Source organism: Epargyreus clarus, unplaced genomic scaffold (assembly GCF_041222505.1).
Source record: "Epargyreus clarus isolate Ecla_fem2 unplaced genomic scaffold, WU_Ecla_fem_2.2 ptg000017l, whole genome shotgun sequence".
In the NCBI taxonomy this organism is placed as follows: Eukaryota; Metazoa; Arthropoda; class Insecta; order Lepidoptera; family Hesperiidae; genus Epargyreus; species Epargyreus clarus.
Window position 1 is genome coordinate 7,820,147 of NW_027332225.1, and position 20,840 is coordinate 7,840,986.

Consider the following 20,840-nt stretch of genomic DNA (forward strand, 5'->3'; position numbering starts at 1 on the left):
AGAAAGCGAAAGTTAGTGCAGTTTATACTAATACCAGTAACAACCATTTAAACTCCTAGCATTCCCCAAAGAAGCGCTGAAGAAGCTCGAAGAAAGTTTCTTATTAGTAATTTCTATATGGTTTTTATGTTTGTCATGTATTGTTGTATTGTTGTATAATTTCGTCATTTATGAACCGATTTTGACGATTTTTTTTGTTGGAAAAAAGATATTTCAAAGGTGGTCCCATTATAAGGAAACAGGGGTCTGGTGATGGCAGACCAGAGAAATGAAGAGGGTAACTTTCATTAAAATAAGCCGATACAGACAAATTAAATAAACTGTAGGGTTTCTTTATAATTGTTAAAAAAATAGGGAAACTATATCCATTGAGAAGTCCATTAAAACTGTTCATGGTACACTGGAAAAGACTACGTACGATAATCATTTGCCATAAATTGCGATATATTATTATTATTGTCGATTGCAATAGGATTAAATAAGCAATTGTTCAGATGTTTCTTATCATACTTCTTATCTTATCTTTCTAACAAGTCAATCTATTTAAATGACCAATGGTGTTAAATTAAATTTAAACGTAGAATTTTACCAATATATAATTTGTAATTCAAACTTAGCAATATCTGTTTATTTCAAACTCAATTTAACTGTATACCAAAAATTGAATATGCAGTTGATATTAATAAAAAATAATTATTAAAATAAGATAAACAATCTTATTAGTATTAAAGTTCTAAATATTTACTAGTTTCTTAAAAGAAATGGATATAAAGAAAATATATGGGCATTTTCATTTTAATTTGATTGACATTGAACTAATTAAAATTATTTAGTAATAAAAGTTAATAATCTTTCCTAAATATTTATAAGGAACTAGTGGTGCCCGCGGCTTCGCTCGCATTTTAAAGAAATAAGATGACATAGATAAAACGGAAAATTTGTTCCTACATTCGAATGACAGTGGTGCTATCTGTCGAAAATTGGCCTTACCAACTCCCAAACCCTCGTGGGCTCTTGGACAACAACTTTGCTAAAGATCATCACTTGATCAAATGCATAGTTTCCGATTTTATAACTACTTACGAATTAAAAAATAATTAAAAAAACCTTTTCCCACGGACTAAATTGTGAATCTAAACCATTCTCAAGTCCCCTTGAACACACGCAACAAATTTCATCAAAATCAGTCTAGTCGTTTAGGAGGAGTTCAGTGAAGAATTAGTATGCCAAGATATGAAAAAATATGTATTTTCTTCAAAATTTTCCTTTTCCTTTAATTTGTCACATAACATTACTTTCCAGAATTTGATCCTTAAGAGCAACACTATCAGATAGTGGAATAATAAAGAGGGTGTATTTTTTTCAAAATGAACTTGTTCGATTCCCGGCTAGGGAAAAAGATATTTTAAAAAAGTAATGATTCAGTTTTAGTTTTTATCAAAATCGGCCTCGAAACTCCTTTCAGCATTTTTCGCTAATCCTTTTAGTTTGGGATTTGGCCCTGAAGGCCCGTTTGAAAAATTCATCCTGTATATATAAAGATTTGAACAAGAAATAAACAACTAAACTAAAAATTTATTTGCATTTTATATTAGATAACGAAATTGTTCTTAAACTATACGATAAGCTTGCATATTTTCTTGTAAAAATATAGTCATATGATTTATTATAATTATTTATAAATAAATGCAAGACTAAGGCATTGTGAAAGTGGAATTCAATGTATACAAATAAAATAATATATAAATCTACTTATGCACTAAATTTTATAGAAAAAAATAAATAAGTAAAAAAATCAAAGCACACAATTCTGTAGCATTATGTTCATAGAGAGTCACCTTCATTTTATAGGAGCATTTTTCATGGACTTGGTCATTACAGGGTTTCCATTAACTTTACTAATTAATTTGTTTCCTTGCCACACTGCCAACAAATTATCATTAGTCTTTAAATCAGCTTGCAGTTTCTCCCAAACTTTCTTCTTAGGGTTCAGCACATCATCAGGTTCACCCGTTTCATATCCTTCAATAATAATTCTATCACCTGGGTTGCTGTCCTTCGGGGGCAGTAAAGGTTCTACTAGTTTAGGCTCATCAATTGATGCACATAGAACCATTCCTTTTGATTCTACCCCACGCATTTTTGCTGCTTTCAAGTTGCATAAAACAACAACATCTCGGTTTTGCATTTCCTCTATTGGGACAAAATTAACCAAACCCGACACAATAGTTCTCGGTTCTGCTTCACCTACATCAATCTTTTCTACATACAAAGAATCAGCATCTGGGTGCAATGAAACTTCAACAATTCGACCTACCCTTATATCTAACTTGCTTGGTGTTATTTCATCTGTTGCAGCATTTGCATTACCTTTTGCTTTTGTTGGTGGAGGATAGGCTTTTTTAGTTAATTCTTGCAGCTTGGGATCTTTGAATATTTCTTGAATTGGAGCTAAAAGTTTATTGATGCATTTCTCAACTGAAGCTTTTAAGTCTCCTGGATGAACTTCCTCCTTCTCAAAAGCTTTTTCTAGATCATCAAAATTAGTGTACTCAACATCACCCCCATGTTCAGATGCTCTACATATCTTGAATGTTTCGCCTTCCTTCATTAAAGGGAATATTACGTGTTTGGTGAAAGAAAGTACTCCATTGTCAGTTATGTTGCCCGGCTCACAGAAAGCTTTCTTGAGCTTTTTCTTGACATTTGCTGGATTATCTAGCAAATCAATTTTGCTTTCCTCCTCTGACGATGACATTTTAGCACCAGTGAGGCCAGGGACCATGGGGTTCATGAAATGCACTCTTTTAGCATATCCAAGTTGAGGTAAGTACTTTTCAGCCAGGGTGAAGATTTTCCTTTGGTCTACACCACCAAACTGGGCATCCACTTTCAAGTGTTCCTCATCTAGTGCCTGTAGACCAGGGTACAGCAGTCCACTTAAGAGTGGGTGATCAACCTGTTTCACAACTTCTGCACCTGCCTTTTTAGCGTCATGTTCTGTTATAACAGATGACATACGGTACACATCTAAAGTATATTCTTTGCCAAGTTGATACTCAGTTCCTCTTACAAACCTTAATTTATCTATGGAGACACCGATTGAAGTAAGCATAGCTTTGATTGCAGCTTCGTAGTATTGCGTTCTTAGTGCTAACAATTCCCATGGAGCTTTCATATTATCCAAATAGGCATGCAAGTCGGCAAATAAAATAGTCACCTCACATCCTGCTTTTAGAAAGTCCGCAATCTTTGACATAGGGACAAAATAAGCGACGTGTGGCCGACCGGTTGTGGCAGTGCCCCAGTAAATTTTGAGGTCTCTTTGCTTCAAAATTTCAAGCATTCGATCTTCACCTAAAACCTCCTGCAAATTCCGGGTGATGAGATGTTTCTTTTCCGCTAGATCAGTCATGGTGATATCGGCGCCAATTTCTGAAATCGAGAGCAATATTGTTGAATAAATTGTTGACTGTGACACGTTAAACTTCGTAACATCTTCCACACAGACTGTTGACGAACTACTGTATTGAACATGATCATAAGAAACTTTTTAGTAAGAAACATAACATACACACAATAATACTATTTATTTGTGATACGTACCTATATACCTAAAATAAATGATCACTTATTGCATCAGTTGATTCAGATATCTGCAATGTAAAAGTAACCTCAAAGAATCTTGATGGCAGACAGCTGTCAACTGTCATTCTCATTCAGATCCAGTTGATTCAGTAAATCAGTATTGTTGGTTTCTTGGTTATCAATTTATAGTCTTTTTTTAGTTTAGAATCTATGATTATAGATTAAATATAGGTTAATAGAAATCGTAACCACATTTATGTAATAATTATATTTAATATTTTTTCTAACTTTTCTTACGATGAAGTTAACTAATTATATCCTATTATTATTTTAATTATAAATACTATTTCTTTGCTTTTTCGTCAATAAACCATATTTACATCGGGTCATACTATTAAAAGTGATGTATTTTTTATATATTTTATGGTTTTTGTTCAAAATAATTTTCTAAAAAATGTATCTAATATATTTTTATCTCCTAAATTGTAATTATATTCTAATAAAAATGTTAATTTAAATATCCTTTTTAAATTTATATATAAGAGCTGCAATAGTATTTGTGTTTTATATCAATAGAAAAGTATTTTAATAAATTGGAGATTAACCAGCTTATCACCTATATAAAAGCATCCTTTCCATAATATTTTTTACAAAGATACTCTAAAAGATAGTAAGTACTCAGTTACTTTATGTAATTATTAAAGATTCTTCATATGAATTACATTAGTATAACTATAAAACCTATAATTATTAAACCAATTTATTGATTTACCCATCTACAAATAAATAAAAAGATTAAAATTGGCACAATAGAAATTAAAAGTAAAGATTATCAGTGTCGTTCTAAGACAAGATAAACGTCTTTTAAAATAAAGTAAAATACGTATTTTAACGGTGTTATCCACAACAGTGGTATTTTATAAGTATTAAATAATTTATTGAAAGTAATTTCAACGAATATATTTGCTTATATAAACAAATTAAGGTTATTTTACTTTCAAATAGTATTTTAAACTTTGACTGTAATTCGAAATTGGCGCTACTATCGCAGTGAATGCTCGCGTTTCCTGTCAAAAGCGCCATTGCGCATGACAGTCAGTGCGGCCTTGCAGACTGAAGAGCGCTGCCAACAAAGGCCGAGTCGATGGGGTTACAAAAAATTGATAATTTGGACGTCTAAAACCCTTTTGTTTTTGTAATTATAATTTTATATAGGTTGTGAATCTGTGATTACGTTAAGAAATGTGTGAATGATATGAATCGTGACGGCTAGCAAAGGAGTCAGCTGGTCTACAGTGCGAATAGTGAATAAGAAATGGCGGCCTTGCCAGCAGGTGTTCAGTATGCGTTATCATCGGAGTCTAGTAATAAAGAAGCCAAGGAACTAGTGTTTGTGAAATTAACGGATTCAGCACTAAAAGCTATAGAAGACTTCATTAGGAATAATAGGGTAAGTTCAATCGCCATATTGTTAACACCAAAACAGGCCAACAATGTCAGAGGCGCCATACTTATATTACAAGTAATCAAAATGAAACTGCGATTTTGTGTTGTTTTTGCAAATACTATATATATTATTGACGACATAATCGGATGCGGGAGAAGCTGTAGTAGCTGGCCCCGCGGCAGAAATGTTCTCTACAATGTCACGCCACGTCGACATGTAGCAATTTTGCTGTTATTTTCACAGATTTACATTTCATCTGGCTATAATTAGAGAATACCGATCTTATTGTAGCGGAATTAGGTGTTTACTGAGGAGCTGTGATACATTTAGAACGTCAATTCACTATCAATCGGTGGCTCACCAGTAAAAGTAACAGTATGTGAGATAAAAACAAATCGTTCAGGTATTTACTTATATGGCTACACAGCAAGTTGTTATTTCGTTACACTCAAATGTAAATTTAATTTGATTCAGTAGGTTATAGTATTTATCAGGTTGTAATTTGAGTGGTAATATTAAAACTTGTTAGCCTAAAGCATAATAATACAATATACAACTCTTATCATTACTGTGTCTACCTCAAATATACATAAGGAAGGATACATTTTACAAGTCAATAAGTAGGCAATGTCTGGCTGTTGTTTACTGACAAATTGATGATAAAATGATTGATCATTTTATGATTCTTAAATGTCTTTTTTGTCTTTTATTTGGCAAATAAGTACACAAAGATTAATTGGTAAAATTGATTGAATTAAGTCATGTAGTAATTACATTACAAAGAATTATCTGATGCTTTAGAAATGATTTTTTTAAGATAAAATAAAATTTAAAATCTACTTATCACAATGTATAATACATAGGCACACTTTGATATATTTATTTTATTCAAAACTGTAGAAATCGAATAAAACTTCACATGATGTAATGTTCATATTGAATTACATAATTGCAATAACAATACTTCATTTTATAATTAAATTTAATAAAAGCCTAATACATACACTTACATGTTCCAGAAATTCTAATCAAATGCCTAAATAAATAGATTTACTCTGTACGAAACATATAAAAATATGTCAGGTAATGTTAACTCGTCTACCAAATGAATTAATGAAAATTAAATGTTTGATTATGCTATTGAATTATTACACTAGTTACCACCATATAATTTATTGAATAAAATGTTACTTAGAGTTATTTTATTGCCCTGTACAACTAGCATACTGGCATACTAGGTTGTGTAATAGCTATACTGGTCTATACAAACTTATAACTGTTAAGATTTAATTAATGTGAAATAAACCAGTAAAATTATTTCAGTCTATAAGTTAATAATATTCTTTGAAGACTTTAAAATACAAATTTTTGAAATATATATTTTGAAATCATTTATAATATGAAATATTATGGGTTATGTTATGAAATATTAAACATAGAGGAACTAAATAAAAAAATTGAAAGTGAAGATTTAAATTGAAATGTAAAATGAGTAGCATTTCCATGAAATTTATGACAAAAATGATATTATTGTATTTGGTTTAAAGTATATTATGCGATATGTATCTGATAACACTATATTGAATTTCAAGTGATGTAACAAATGACCTACGTTGAGTTAAGTCTAAGAGAACCTCTTTGTGGACTGCAACTAGAGGAAGATTAATTTATATGTAATATGTTTATTTAAATTTATTAGTAATCAAATGTATTAAATATACAAAATCATATATAGATTTAGAAAGTTGATAGTTAATGATGTTGCATTGAATTAAGTTATTAATAACTTAATTCTGTATTCTAGCAGTAGGTTGCACTAAAATATATGAGGTTCTTATACAACCAAGAAACGCATCTAAAGTAAAAAATAATAAACTTCAAAAATATCTTCATTTATTAAATCAATTCAATTCAATCCTAATATGTAGAAATATTTAAGTTGGCATCTGACTAAAGCACCTAGCGTGGCACCTAAGTATGTAATAATCATGTTGGTTTTTATCAAATGTTATCGTATAAGTAACACATAGACACAATCATTTAAATATGAAATTTACTTACAATTAATTAACGTAAATAAATTAAAATTAACTTATAATTAGAATAAATATTATTAATGGGTGTTTAAAAAATAGAAATGATGATACTATTTAATGTGTGGACATCTAAGCAATTTACTTGACTCTATGTCAAAAAATTCATTTATTTCATCAAAAAATATTCCAAATATATAATTGTTTGTTGTAAAAATTATATTTTCCTTATTTGTAATAATTGCCTTACAATTGGAATACTTACACTATACAACTAATGTTATACTCTGTCACCACCATATTTTACAGCTCTTGTTCTTAAACTACATATATATATTAATTCCATGTACTATTGGTTTAATCTGGTGTGGTGATTTTGATTCACTTAAAAGCTCTAAGCATTATTCAATTATTATAATGTCATGCCTTTTGCATTTTACAGTAAGTGAATTTAAATCAATATGTATAAATTTTATTATTACACCAATTCTAAAAACTCCTATGCAAACACCATATATAATTATATTACCTACACTTTACTATTTTTACATAAATATAAGTTATGACTTATATGAGTACTAGCTGACCCGGCAAATGTTGTGTTGCCATATAAACAAAATAATGTTAAGGGTGAAGAACCCTTATCACTTAGACCCCTAAGACACTTAGGGGTATGAACAATAGATAGTTTCCGATTCTCAGACCTACTGAATATACATATAAAATTTGGTGAAAATCAGTAAAGAGGTTTCGGAGGAGTACGGTAACTCACATAGTGACACGAGAATTTTATATATAAGATGTATACCCTTATAAGTAATTAATGGGTCAATAGTAAATTGATAAAATAATTAAACATATTTGTAGGCATTTCTACAATTTTTTGAAATGTACTCTTCCTCGTCAAAAGATATAAATTGAAGATATTATTGTATTGCACAAATGTTAACTTTGTAAAAATCAAATATGCCATTATTTTGATATAAAAATGATGTGGATAATAAAATTAGCATTTGAATTATCATTGCAGTAATTCAACATCATAATTGCTAAATATAAATACTATTGGCTCTTCAATTTGCAAGACAGATGCAACTAAAATACTTAAAATTTTGGTTTGATGAAACTAATTTTAGTCATTTATATCATGGGTACTTCTCGTTCATGAAAGAAGGGGACTATAAGGATGTAGATAGCACACTAAACCCATTAATTCAGTCTGCACCAATGTTAAGGATAATTGATCTTAAATTCAGTTAATTATGTTATACAATTAAATTAGTATATTGCAAAATAGGTCTAAAAATTTTATAATTAAAACTGCCAATTTTATTGTTATTTGAAAAATATACCTTAACTGTTTTTGCCAAACAATAATTTGCAATAATGAGTTATATTGCATAGTAGGTATAATAATATGTTTTTAAAGTAAGAAAGTATATTGTATCTTGGAAATAGATTATACCAAACTGTAGAGTCTATAAAACCTATTTATTTAATAATCAGTCATAATCGCAGCATAAAATAATGTGTGTTGACTGACCAGTCATAGAAACAATGCATATTATAATTATGTGGAAAGATGGTAGGTAGATCCCATATGGTTTGATGAGGGAGGTATCATCCTCATAATATTCTAGTAAGAAACGGTTGTGCATTTTAGTAGAAGGGTATGGATGCCAAAGTAAAATGTATCTTAGAAGTGATAATGCCTTTTGATTGGGTTCAGGTAGAACCACAAAGATGTCCATGGGCGGTGTCAACATTACATGGTCTGCAAGCACGCTTGCTACTACAATCCTATAAAAATATATTAACCGTTAATTTTGTATTAGGTAACTGCCAAACTTAATTGAATACTTCGAATGAAAAGGTGTAAACAAAAATACCAGCATTATAATGAAGAAATTTAGTTTTTGGGAGATATAATAAACTTCTCAGTAGAAGTTTATCAGTATATAGAATAATAAAATTTATTGTATTATAGTAAAGAGTTACATTATAATAAACCAATTACATGTACAGTTTAATTCGTAAAGGTAATCAACAGCTGTGATAAAACTGATCATTTCCTTGTATAATTGTTTCCTATATATTTTAGACTCTGTCTATACAATCACTCAGACACTGCCTGTACACTCCTCAATAAAATCGTCATTTATAAACAATACTATCATATTATTATAAGATTCTAAGAAATCATTGTAGAAACTTTAGACAAATGTGAATATGACAGAAATAGGTATATTAATAATGAAATAATTATACATAGTTAGTTTAAAAACTAAAAACCACGCTAAAATCGCACGAGGGAACTCGTTAATCCTGATTCCTGACGATCCTGATGAGGATAAAATTATTGAAATTGTGTGTTGTCATCGGTTCTTGATAATTGTTCAAAATCTTAAATTAATTGGACCGTTCAAAGTGGGTAAAAATCGAGTTCAAAGATTCCGTTACATAGATACATACATATATACATACATACAACCCAAGCTAATAAAAGCGTGGTAAAAATGATATTAACTTAGTCAATTCATATGTTTAAAAAACCTTATTTTCTTTGTTTTGTCACCTATTGGTTTTATTGGCTTTGGGCTATCAATTAGTACTTCTGTACTAACAAAAATTTGAAAATATCTATGGCAATGGATGAAGCAGGCAGGCATTATTATGATTGCTTTGAATCAGAATGTGAGGTGTGCAACTGGAATTCCACTAATTTTCAGTTAAAGATGGATGGAAGATTAACTAATAATACTTTGTTTGATGGATAATTGTGGAGGACACTATGTGTATGTGTTCTTAGAACTTCAGCCTGTTTTGTTCTTTCACTACATGTTATTAACATTAATTAGATTAAATAGCATCCTAACTACCTACTAGGTATCAGCTAGGAACTTAAATGTTATATTTTTCACTGCTTTTACTGCTTTATTACTTTATCAGTGAAACTTGTCTTATTTTGCCGTACAACTGTGTTTTACCATGAATGGATAAAAAAGCAAGAGAAAATAAGAAAAATATTATTGTGATCGAACTATGAATCTAAAAGTTGTCAAAAGATTTTTTTAGATTCTTTTCTTTGTGAGATATGATAGTGAATTGTTATAGCAAATGAAAGTTCTTTACAGTTATTTTAATTTGTAAACTGTAAATGAAATAATAATGGAGACCGGTGTTACTAATTTATTGGCATATGTCATATATGCACAATTCAGCCTACCAATGTGTTCTATTTGTCAAAGAAATAAGGTTATTAAAAAGACTATTAATTTTTTACTCATTGTAGGCTTTTGTCTACCTAATATAGGTAGGTTACCTAGCTTTCACATTTATTTTTGTGTAGATACATAAGATCTCCATAGATCTGTATAAAAACATCATCAAACCCAAGAAAAGTCTTTTGTATCTGTATTTCAAATCAGTAAGAAATAAAAGAGAAAAAAATACATAGTTAGGAAAATACATTTCCTAGTATTTACCAAAAATCATAAAATTCCATGCTCAAAGGTATCTCCCTATCCTCCATAATAGGTTTTGTATAGGTTGGGTGTAATTCATATTGATAGTGCAATACATACATAAAAATGCAACTGAGTAAATGTCCAGTCTACTGCATATAGACTTCTAGGTTAATCATTTAGATGTCTGTAATTTGGAATATAAACCAGGATTCTCTGTGTAAGGACTGTATGTCTCTCTGGTCTTTATTAAATAGGTAAAATAGTAGAACAATTTTAGTGTTATGTTGTCCAAATGTTTCTATTCCTAAGCCGTAGACATTCGGCGCGTGTCGAGCGGCTAGTTTCGCAAACCCAGTACATTAGGTAAGCGAATCGGGCGCACAGCCGCAATGACAATGTTGGGGCGGTGAGGTGAAAGTATATGCTTTAGAGTTTTACAAAAATCTGAATTAACATCTTCGCTTTTTTTAATGTTGCTCTTAAACCGGTTCTACTATGAGATTATTGTCATGTCAAAATTTCGAATAGTAAAAGTGGTTTTTTGTCCACTCCCGTTTGGTCTGAAGCCTACTATAAAATTTTTGTCAGTTACAACTAATATGGATATACAGCGGCGTATTGGACATTTAAGGAACTTTTGAATTGTCGATTTAATTTCGACTTACTATTTAACCAGAAATAGAGAGAATTTGTTTATTTATTAATACTAACACTTTCGAAAATTGCATAAAATTCGAGTTACGTCAATGCATGGGCCTTTTATTGTTAAATCGAGTAATTGTAAAGCAATTTCCACACTTACTACGAGTGTGTAAATATGAATAGACGTATGGTTAGAATAAAATTGTAGTATGAATCTATATCTGATAAAAACTATATTGGATGTACGGTAAACTTCCTTAAATTGTAAGCTATTTACCTAGGTACGATAAGATAAGAAGATTACAAAGATATTTTGCAAGCACGTAATCTCTTACTCTTTATGGTTATGTTTTAACTATTTACATTTTAAACCTTAGGTAAACTTTAGTAAAAGGGTTTATTAAACTTCTTAAATTTTACTGCAATTGAAATGAATAATTAGACGATAGAAAAAAAACAGCAATGTACTGACTATAATTATAATGTTTTTATAGATTTGAAATTTAATATAATATGAAACTTGGAAACTAAAGTAGGCTGTTTATTTCAATATCGAAATTAATACCGGCATACGTAAATTTATGATATTTACCCTTGAGTATATTAAAAACAAGCAAGAATTTGCAAACAGGCGTTACCGAACGTTTAAAACCACTTGTACGATCTACTGAGGACATAAACATTATTCTTATAAATATTTTTGTCGTAATTATTTTCTCAAGCTATTAGTATTTTTTTTTAATGATTGCTATTTTTATTTAGAATTTTGTGTTTGATGATTCTGTGTGTTATAGTGACTGATATAACAATTCAAAATTTCTGTTATACTATAGTAAACTTTTCAAAAATTTATCTTGATTCATAAAGGGCGAAAAGATACCTTGCGCCCATTAATAACAAATCAAAGCAGTCTATCCAAAGTTTTACCAACAAAAAATCTAATTTTGACTATTTCTAAATACTAGAAATTGTCATATTTCCACATGTGACGAAAATTATATGGATTATTATTAATAATGGCCGTTTGAAGTTTATGAACAAATTTGGCCGAACCTGCGCTATAACATCATATTGTTTATTGTATAAAACCCTTTGATCAGGTTCCATAGATTATCGTTTCTGTATTTTTGCAATCCGTTGTTTAACAAATTATTTTACCAGTTTATCCACTTGAACAGAAAGTTTTCTGAATGAATCTCCCATGCATCCGGTTTTCGGCTAAACTGTCAGCTGGTGCTCTTGCCTTATGTTCGTTTTCTCGGTATACAATAGTTTAATTTTGTAGTAAGCTATACTATAAAGAAATTGTTTTTTTTAGTTTATTTCAAAACTTATGTTGTTTAAAAAATGTTTGATCTAGCTTTAATGAAACTTATTAACGTATTATTTAATTCTGTTCTATTCATCGTTGCCGAGTATTTGTCTTCAAATAAAGCTTTACTTACATTTTACTACTTTCGTTCTTAAAAAATCATTGAAATTGTGTACTAACCTCATATTAATGCATGCATATGCGAACAAACTTAATGCGAAAATAATCAAGAATTAAGAAGAACATGAGAAGTTTTAGCATGTTTGTACATTGTGGGTAAATAAATTAAATTTTAATTAGGAAACGACTATATTAGATTGCTTTTGGTTAATCTGCATCTACGATTGTGAGAAATATATTATGGTAAACAATGTTAGTAGTAAAGGCCCTGAGTACAATAAGCGCAAAAACATTATTAATTGAAGCATGGTATAAAATTATTGACTTTGATAAATAAGATATTAATATAAGATTCATATGTCATGCGGAAGTTGTTGAAACAAAAAAGTTAAGTCTTATGCAGGTAGCGTCATTTGCATAGCGTCGAGTTCATACAGATATAGTATAGGTACATTATATATTACTCAACAAGTCTGACGAATATTACGCGTATTGAGGTATCATCATTTTGAATGCCTTTGAACTGACTAGTACTGAATTACGGTGGGTGTAGAGATTTAGTGGTTACGGGTTCAGCACGTGACAAACGTCTGCTGTATGAGTTGCTCCACTAACGAGGTGTAGTAGAAAAACATAAACCAACGATGTCACGCTTAATGACACCAGTTTCTGCTATATAATCATGCCATTCATTCATTTCCCGTGGCGATAAAAGAGTTTCATGTTTCGTTTTATTTTTCACCATTTTTATTGCACGGAGCCCGATTACTGTCGTTTTGTGGCTATTGTGTACTTGTAAAAGTAGTGTAGTTTCGTTTCATGAATTTTATTAACCAGAAATATGGTTCACTTGTTTCTGTAAACATTGGATTGTTTCGAGAATCAAGACAGGTTATTTAAATCCTTGTATGTTCATGAATATTAACTGAATTAACTGCAACAATGTTAGTAGTTGGTTTGTTTAAGAATTTTGTTGGAGGGTGTGATTTCTGCCTAATCTGTGGCAATATTGTATATTACAATAGGATACTCTTAGGAAAAACCATTTTGAAATATATATTTCTCTATAGATAAATACTACAATGACATTAAGATAAATAATAAAGATAATGTTTGTCTTCACTAGTCATTTCTTTTTTCTATTTTTTAAAGCAATTCCTTCAGAACTTTTAACATTCTCATACAAAATGTTTTTTATTCAAAATGCAAAAATATCTCAGTAAAGAATTGTTTATCTAATTTGACTAGGTCCCTCAATAGATCAAAATATAGGACGGCGTCGTAGGTAGGCGGCAGAAAGCGGCATAATTAATGCCCCCGAAGTTTTAGTACCTTCTATAGCATCGAAGATGTAATTTTTACAATGATATATTGTTGCTGTAATAATACCTAATGTTCGAAGTTTAATCCAAACTCATTTTTTAATGCTGTCAAAAAGGGACTTTTTGATGTTAAAATGTTTTGCTTAACGTTAATAACGTTAATCAAACCATTTTAACTTCATTTGGTCTTCAGAAATATTGACTATTTGGTATAAACCACAAATCTCAACACAACAGTTTTACTTCTATTGCAAACATAGTATTCTAAAACGTATAAAGGAATCCTCTTAGCGTATATCGTCAAAACGGTGATAAATACTAGGTTCTTCTATTTAGTTGCTGTAATAGTGAAACTCAAATTAAACAAGTAATAATAAAATTTGACTTTATTTTTGGCTAGCGATTAGGGTCCACAAACTGAATGAAAGAAAAGTTTTTTTTGGCTAAATGCACAATACAATATTACGATGTGGTAACAAGCCCTCAAAGCGAGAGTCCCACTCGCACTTGACCGTTTTTTTCATTCTCTTAGTAAACGTACCTGATCCGGCAGATGGTGCTCTACCGAAAATTTAGAAAAAAGCAAATCCGCTAACTTGCTAACTTTAAACAATTTATTTTGTAACACAAGTCCATAAAAAGCTGTTAGGCCACCTGACTGGTTCCCTGCTTTGCACGTGTACGGCGGTATATTGTGCTGGTGAACATTGTCGGCACCTATGCACCGAATTGCCAACCGATTTTCAACACTTTCTCCATCACGATAAATATAAAATTCCCTTTGTACACCATTCACTGCGTTCGGTATGATGACCATTTTTTTGTAACCATTCTGTTAACGTGCCACCTGGCCTTTTCCTGACATTGAGTCCTTTGAACGAAGTGAATCACTTTAATGCTGTTGAATATTGTGACCAATGCGTTTGGCGATATGTTTACTTTTGATTAAGCAAATAGCTTACCTCCGCTACGAGTATGTAGGGCATAGATATTATAACAAGGGGCGTGTAAAACATACATACAGCTAGACTGCCCAATGTAATTTATGTTACTATATCTTTATAGTTGCTATGGGTCGAAAACAAGCAATTCGAAGATCTTCCCCTGCGGATATTAGAGCATTAAGTATTTAGAAATACTGTAATTACATTTAATGCAAGCTCTAATAATTGTTATTAGTAGAAACTGCAGCTCAGTTGTTTGCGTTGAAAAGTTTTTAGCTGATGTTAATTACACCAAACTATGCGAAAGGCTTTCATGCTTATTCATTCATGTCATTGATTCACACGTTTTCCGCGTTCAAAGCACTTGATAAGTAAGCACTAAAATGGCAAGCATATCTGTTTTGGTTAAATATTACAAATTTGCAGAAACGTACATCGAGACTTGTTTATTGATGGCTATTTGATTTCTCAATTAAATGGCTTACTTGTTTATTTGATAAGTGAAATATATTTCACGTACTTAGGTAACGTTTTTATCCGATCAAAGCCTACAGTAGACTCGTCTAATATGATCCTTGCTCTTATTGAGAGAGAGTTAAGATTAGTGTGGGGAGTTATCATGTAGGCGCGTATGATAGGGTCCGGGGTCGTCGCACCCTTCGTCCCCCGAAACCCTGCCACCTGGTTGTCCCCAGTCGGTTACTCGCTAACAGATGTGTCGTTTTCTCAAGTAAACCCTCTGGTACACACTTTATTCTATTTATAGACTTATTTCCGTGCGCTCCCTACAGATTAGCTTAAAAGGTATTGTTAAAAATTGAAATGAATGTCCTCCGGATAAAAAACATGTTTTATTTATATATCTTTACTAAATGCTCAGAATCTAAATTTTATTGATTCTTTTAATAAGATCTCTGTAGACTTTTCCGTCTCAGCTTTTTACTTATGTATATTCATATATTTAATAGAGATTCATGATACGACTGCAGTTAAAAAAATAAAGAAGAATGCATTTCCCTTCCTAAGAGTTAAATAAATTAAAAGTCTTTAGCATTTCTTACAGTCTTTATGATGCCAGCACCAAATGGGGCGTACGATTTGTTGCAAATTAATGATAACATTGATAGGAACAATAATATTACTATGGTATGAATACATGGAAACAAGCAGCTTGCACCACAGTAGCAGAACAATTATTCAATGAAGTTTAGTGTATTAGCTATTATAAAATGTATCCAAAACAGTTTTAAAGGCGACATAATTTTATTCATAGAACCTTCAATTAAATAACTTGCCTTTTACACACCTGTGTTCTTGTGTCTGAAATAGTTAAACCAAACCAGTTTGCAAAATGTCAAACAATCTTTGTTGCACAGTCCCGCTTTGCGAAATGCTAGTGAATAAGGGACATCATATGAGGCACGTTCCATATTGTTCTTCAATCATTTGGAACCGTTAAGTATTATATGATATGGATATTCGATTTTTTTTATAAGAGTTTCCTTTATAGCCGCCAGATATTGGGAAGGCGTTGGGACGCCAACTGTTAACTTCTATGGATCATAAAACTTGTAAAATGACTGAGTTTAAGTGAGTTTTATTTTAAACCTTGAATGAAATGATACGCCTTATTATTATCCATTATAATAATGATCTATAATTGTAATTGTTAATTTGATTCTGAAATGTTTTTGCAGAATGCAGGACAGACGAATGAAAGATATCAATTAAAATAAAGAGATGAATAAGTAATTGGATTAATTGCTGGCGAGCTAGATTCTCAATATTTAATCGGTACTTGTATAGAATGGACATGCGAGGACGACAGCTTTCCATCTCCAGTATCTCAGGTAGCCGAGGCAACTTTTAACAATATTTTAAATTCTTTACGGGCCTGTTTCGTTTCTCATTATTTGAAATTTATTTATTGGTCGGTCGTTCTTTGACCGTTGCATCCGGACTTTTTCGCTTAACATTATTTTTTATTATAATTTCTGTTTGCTGTTATATAATATAACATTCTTTCTGTTATACCTTCCCTTCATTGTATAGTTACTTTATAGTTTAGTTAGTTGTTTTGTTGAAGGCATGCAAAAGTAGAAGTTTATATATATTTATTGACAAACGTGTAGTACACTAACAATAAGCACACGACTTGATATTATCGTAACTATTGTTTACGAAATATTCATGTCGCTGGCGGGGCCCCTTTAATCGGCCTAAGATTTTCGTGTAACGGGGCTGGGCCCCACCTCGCGTTTACACTTTCTTGTCTTGACAAACGGCGCGGACCTTTTGTGTCTGTGTGCAGCAATTGCCGTGTTGCAGGTTTGTAATAATAACGACAAAAATGAAAGTGAATGATCGCAGCTAAAACCTCGATGAGATGGATAATAGTACAGATAACATCACACAAATAAGAGGTTACTTATTGAACAAGGCTAAAAAATCCGTAAAAAATATAGTCATTTTAGTGAGTATAGATTTTTAGAACTATTGATACATTCACACTACTTTAAGAGGTATTCTCTAATTATGAACAGATTTTATTTGTGGTCTACGACATCATTAATTGAACTTATTAATTTTAAGAATGATAAAATATCGGATAAGCTATTTTAAATAAGTAAATGTATCGATTTATGGGGAGTTGGTAGACACTATCTTATATTTATGAGGAAAAACCAACCTAAAATATACTGATAAATTAACGTTAATTATTTTTTTACCGAAAGTACCATTCTAACTTTTTATTGTTATAACCGAACATACTGGTACAGGATCCCTAGTATAGTTTTCATCATTTATTACTAACAAGCTGATTTTTCGTGAGTAGCTTCGTTTCGACAAGACGCCCAACATTTTTCCTTACAGCAATGTTGGTAAATGGTAGCTTGATGGGGCAGCAAGGATAAAATATGTTGACCGGACGAATTCTAAAAATTTATTACTAACCAATTTTTTCTTTGTTAATTATCAAGATAATTATTTAAATAACGTGAAAAAATATTTGTCCTACAAAATATAAGGTTTTTATTAAGGCGTCCCCCCTCTCCAACATGTATCATAAACAAGGTCATGAAAAATAATTACTAACCAGCTGATTTTTTTTTTATTGGCTGTCTACCATTTACATAGTCTACCATGCACATTGTCCTACAAATTGCATGGTATGTCATCTCGGACCTACGCTGAAAAGATGTTAATTCCGCAGGATTATTTTTTTTATTAGTAACTGTAGGACAAAGGTATCACGTGATAGGATAATATAATTTTTATCTAAATAAAACAATGTCCTACAAAAAAAAGGGTAACTTTTATTAATCCTACAAGATTTGTAATTTAACTATAATATAATATAAATAAACTATAAAACTGGCGGACTAGAATAACGTACTTCGCAATTTGTAGGACAATGTGGGTAGTAAGCTGTGTAAATGTTAGACAGCTAATAAAAAAAAAATCAGCTGGTTAGTAATTATTTTTCATGACCTTGTTTATGATACATGTTGGAGAGGGGGGACGCCTTAAAAAAAACCTTATATTTTGTAGGACAAATATTTTTTCACGTTATTTAGATAATTGTCTCGATAATTAATAAAAAAAAATCGGTTAGTAATATTTTTTTTTGATTCGTCAAATCAACATATTTCATCCCTATTATTTTAGTTATAAACCACAATCGAGAACTTTCGTACGAGAATTTGTTGGGCGTCTCATTAAAACGAAGCTATTCTGGAACACTCAGCTTGATACTAATTATTTTTACATTAAGTATTAGTACTACAACTTTTAAGTGTAGGTCCGAGATGACATACCATGTAATTTGTAGGACAATGTGCATGGTAGACTATGTAAATGGTAGACAGCCAATAAAAAAAAAATCAGCTGGTTAGTAATTATTTTTCATGGCCTTGTTTATGATACATGTTGGAGAGGGGGGACGCCTTAATAAAAACCTTATATTTTGTAGGACAAATATTTTTTCACGTTATTTAAATAATTATCTTGATAATTGACAAAGAAAAATTTGGTTAGTAATAAATTTTTAGAATTCGTCCGGTCAACATATTTTATCCTTGCTGCCCCATCAAGCTACCATTTACCAACATTGCTGTAAGGAAAAATGTTGGGCGTCTTGTCGAAACGAAGCTACTCACGAAAAATCAGCTTGTTATTTATAAATGATGAAAACTATACTAGGGATCCTGTACTATACGGATTATATAAGAAACTTTATTTTTGTAAATATTTATCTTATAATATTTTATAACTACAAATACCAATATGACATTCAAAATGTAAATTATAATTCTCGAACAAATTAACTTTCCTTACATATACTTACAAAACGTGGGTTCCGAGACCAAAACGATGTTTTCAAAGCAGGAATTTATAGCAAAATACTCATAGCTTTTTTTAAGTTAAAAAAAATTTCGGAAGCTTTGAATAAGCAACCGCTTGCTAGGAAATTAAATAAACCTTATGTCAATTGGTTAGATTGTTGCTACCACCTAAGTGCAACTTGATGGGTCCCATGTATACCATTTTAATGCGGTTGTTCAGATCACAGTGAATTGATAAAATACGCATAGAAAAAACAAAGTTAAATCTACGGGCATCTGTCACCTACCCCATAACACGCAATCCTACCTGAAGTCGACCACAGATGCCTTGACGACTATATAAGAGTGCGTCGGTTAAGTGTTTCTCTCATTACATTGCAGCAACACTGACAGCATCGCTGTTATTAGGCAGATAAAAATGTTGCCGTGGTAAAACAAATCACTTGTAACCATTTACCTACAATCCTTTTTTAGGCGGAACTAATCAACATCAAATTGCGGTTGCTTTAAGAAAACATGAGTAACTTTTAATTGGAACTGATTTTCTCCCTGTATCTAAAACGAACTTGTAAAAGCTTTTTTCTTCTGTACGAAAGGTCACCGGCATATTCCGCTAAGGTCACTTTGTGCGGGTATTTTATTGCCTCACTCGGATTCCGTACAACGGGGCAATTCAACACAAGGCTGAAATCACTTTTGTGTATTTTTTATTATTTATATAATAAGCAATTATTACGTATTGGGGTCTTTTTATTACTTATCTTTTATTGGTTATGATTTATACTAAGTGCTTTGTTTTTAACAGAATTGAAATGTTTAAGTTAATAGTATGGTTTGAGTGTAAGAAGCAAATGAAGTGATGTTACTACTATGCTATTCGTATTTGCAAAGTAAAACGCTTTCATAGTAAACGCTTAGGCAGACGACTGTCTAAATGCATTAATTAGGCGCATTTATTCAAATGTGATAATTAGGTGCTTATGTAACTTATTATCTTTGCCACAATATGTATATTCATTCTATATGAGTTTACCTACCTCTATAATTTCTCTTCATTGTTAAATTATTCATTGAAACAATATCTTACCATTCGAATTATATAACATTATTAAGCTGAAAATAATACCGTTTATAAATTATATACATTGTAATAGTGTAATTATAAATACTTCTACTTAATGACTCTGTACGTCTAATGAGTAACATATTAATTTATTATAGAATATTTTTTGTGTTAAAATTTGCAAATTAAAGTACCTTTAATTAATGACAGTAATTTGTTTAATGAATTTATTACGAAGTTAGTTAGTAGTTATAAATACATTGAAAATTAATTAACATTGAGAATAATTCTGTTCCCCTGCCTCGAACATTAATTTAGAATTTTTAAGATACAATTGCTTATAACATTAATACTTCTACGACCTTGTCGGTTGGAACTAGTTTGGCATTCGTAACTCGTTTCAATTCGTGTAAATTGTTCTTAAGTTCACGATTTGATACGAACGTAGTCCGTATTGACTGAGATCAAAATATATTATAGTTGTAATATTATTAAGGCTCTAATATAACGGGTGGGTGAAATGGATAATACAAGTCCTCGCCAGAGTCATGGCCAT

The 20,840-nt window shown here is 30.9% G+C and overlaps 2 protein-coding genes across 3 annotated transcripts in view; one reads left to right on the forward strand and one right to left on the reverse strand.

Annotated features, from left to right (window-relative positions):
- Positions 1-1,555: 1,555 nt before the first annotated feature.
- Positions 1,556-19,407, reverse strand: TyrRS (Tyrosyl-tRNA synthetase). The gene is made up of 3 exons (XM_073082039.1): positions 19,398-19,407; positions 3,607-3,687; positions 1,556-3,435 (listed from the first exon to the last, which is right to left on the reverse strand). Exon 3 carries the CDS (start codon positions 3,413-3,415, stop codon positions 1,841-1,843), a length of 1,575 nt encoding a protein of 524 aa, XP_072938140.1. The 5' UTR covers positions 3,416-3,435; positions 3,607-3,687; positions 19,398-19,407; the 3' UTR covers positions 1,556-1,840.
- The window catches only part of Su(Tpl) (Suppressor of Triplolethal), a 61,696-nt gene continuing 45,519 nt past the window's right edge, over positions 4,664-20,840 (forward strand). For both annotated transcript variants that reach the window (XM_073082037.1, XM_073082038.1), the window contains exon 1: positions 4,664-5,038. In XM_073082037.1, the coding sequence (XP_072938138.1) occupies positions 4,904-5,038 (135 nt within the window). In that variant the 5' untranslated portion in view covers positions 4,664-4,903. The remainder of the gene's footprint in view (positions 5,039-20,840) is intronic.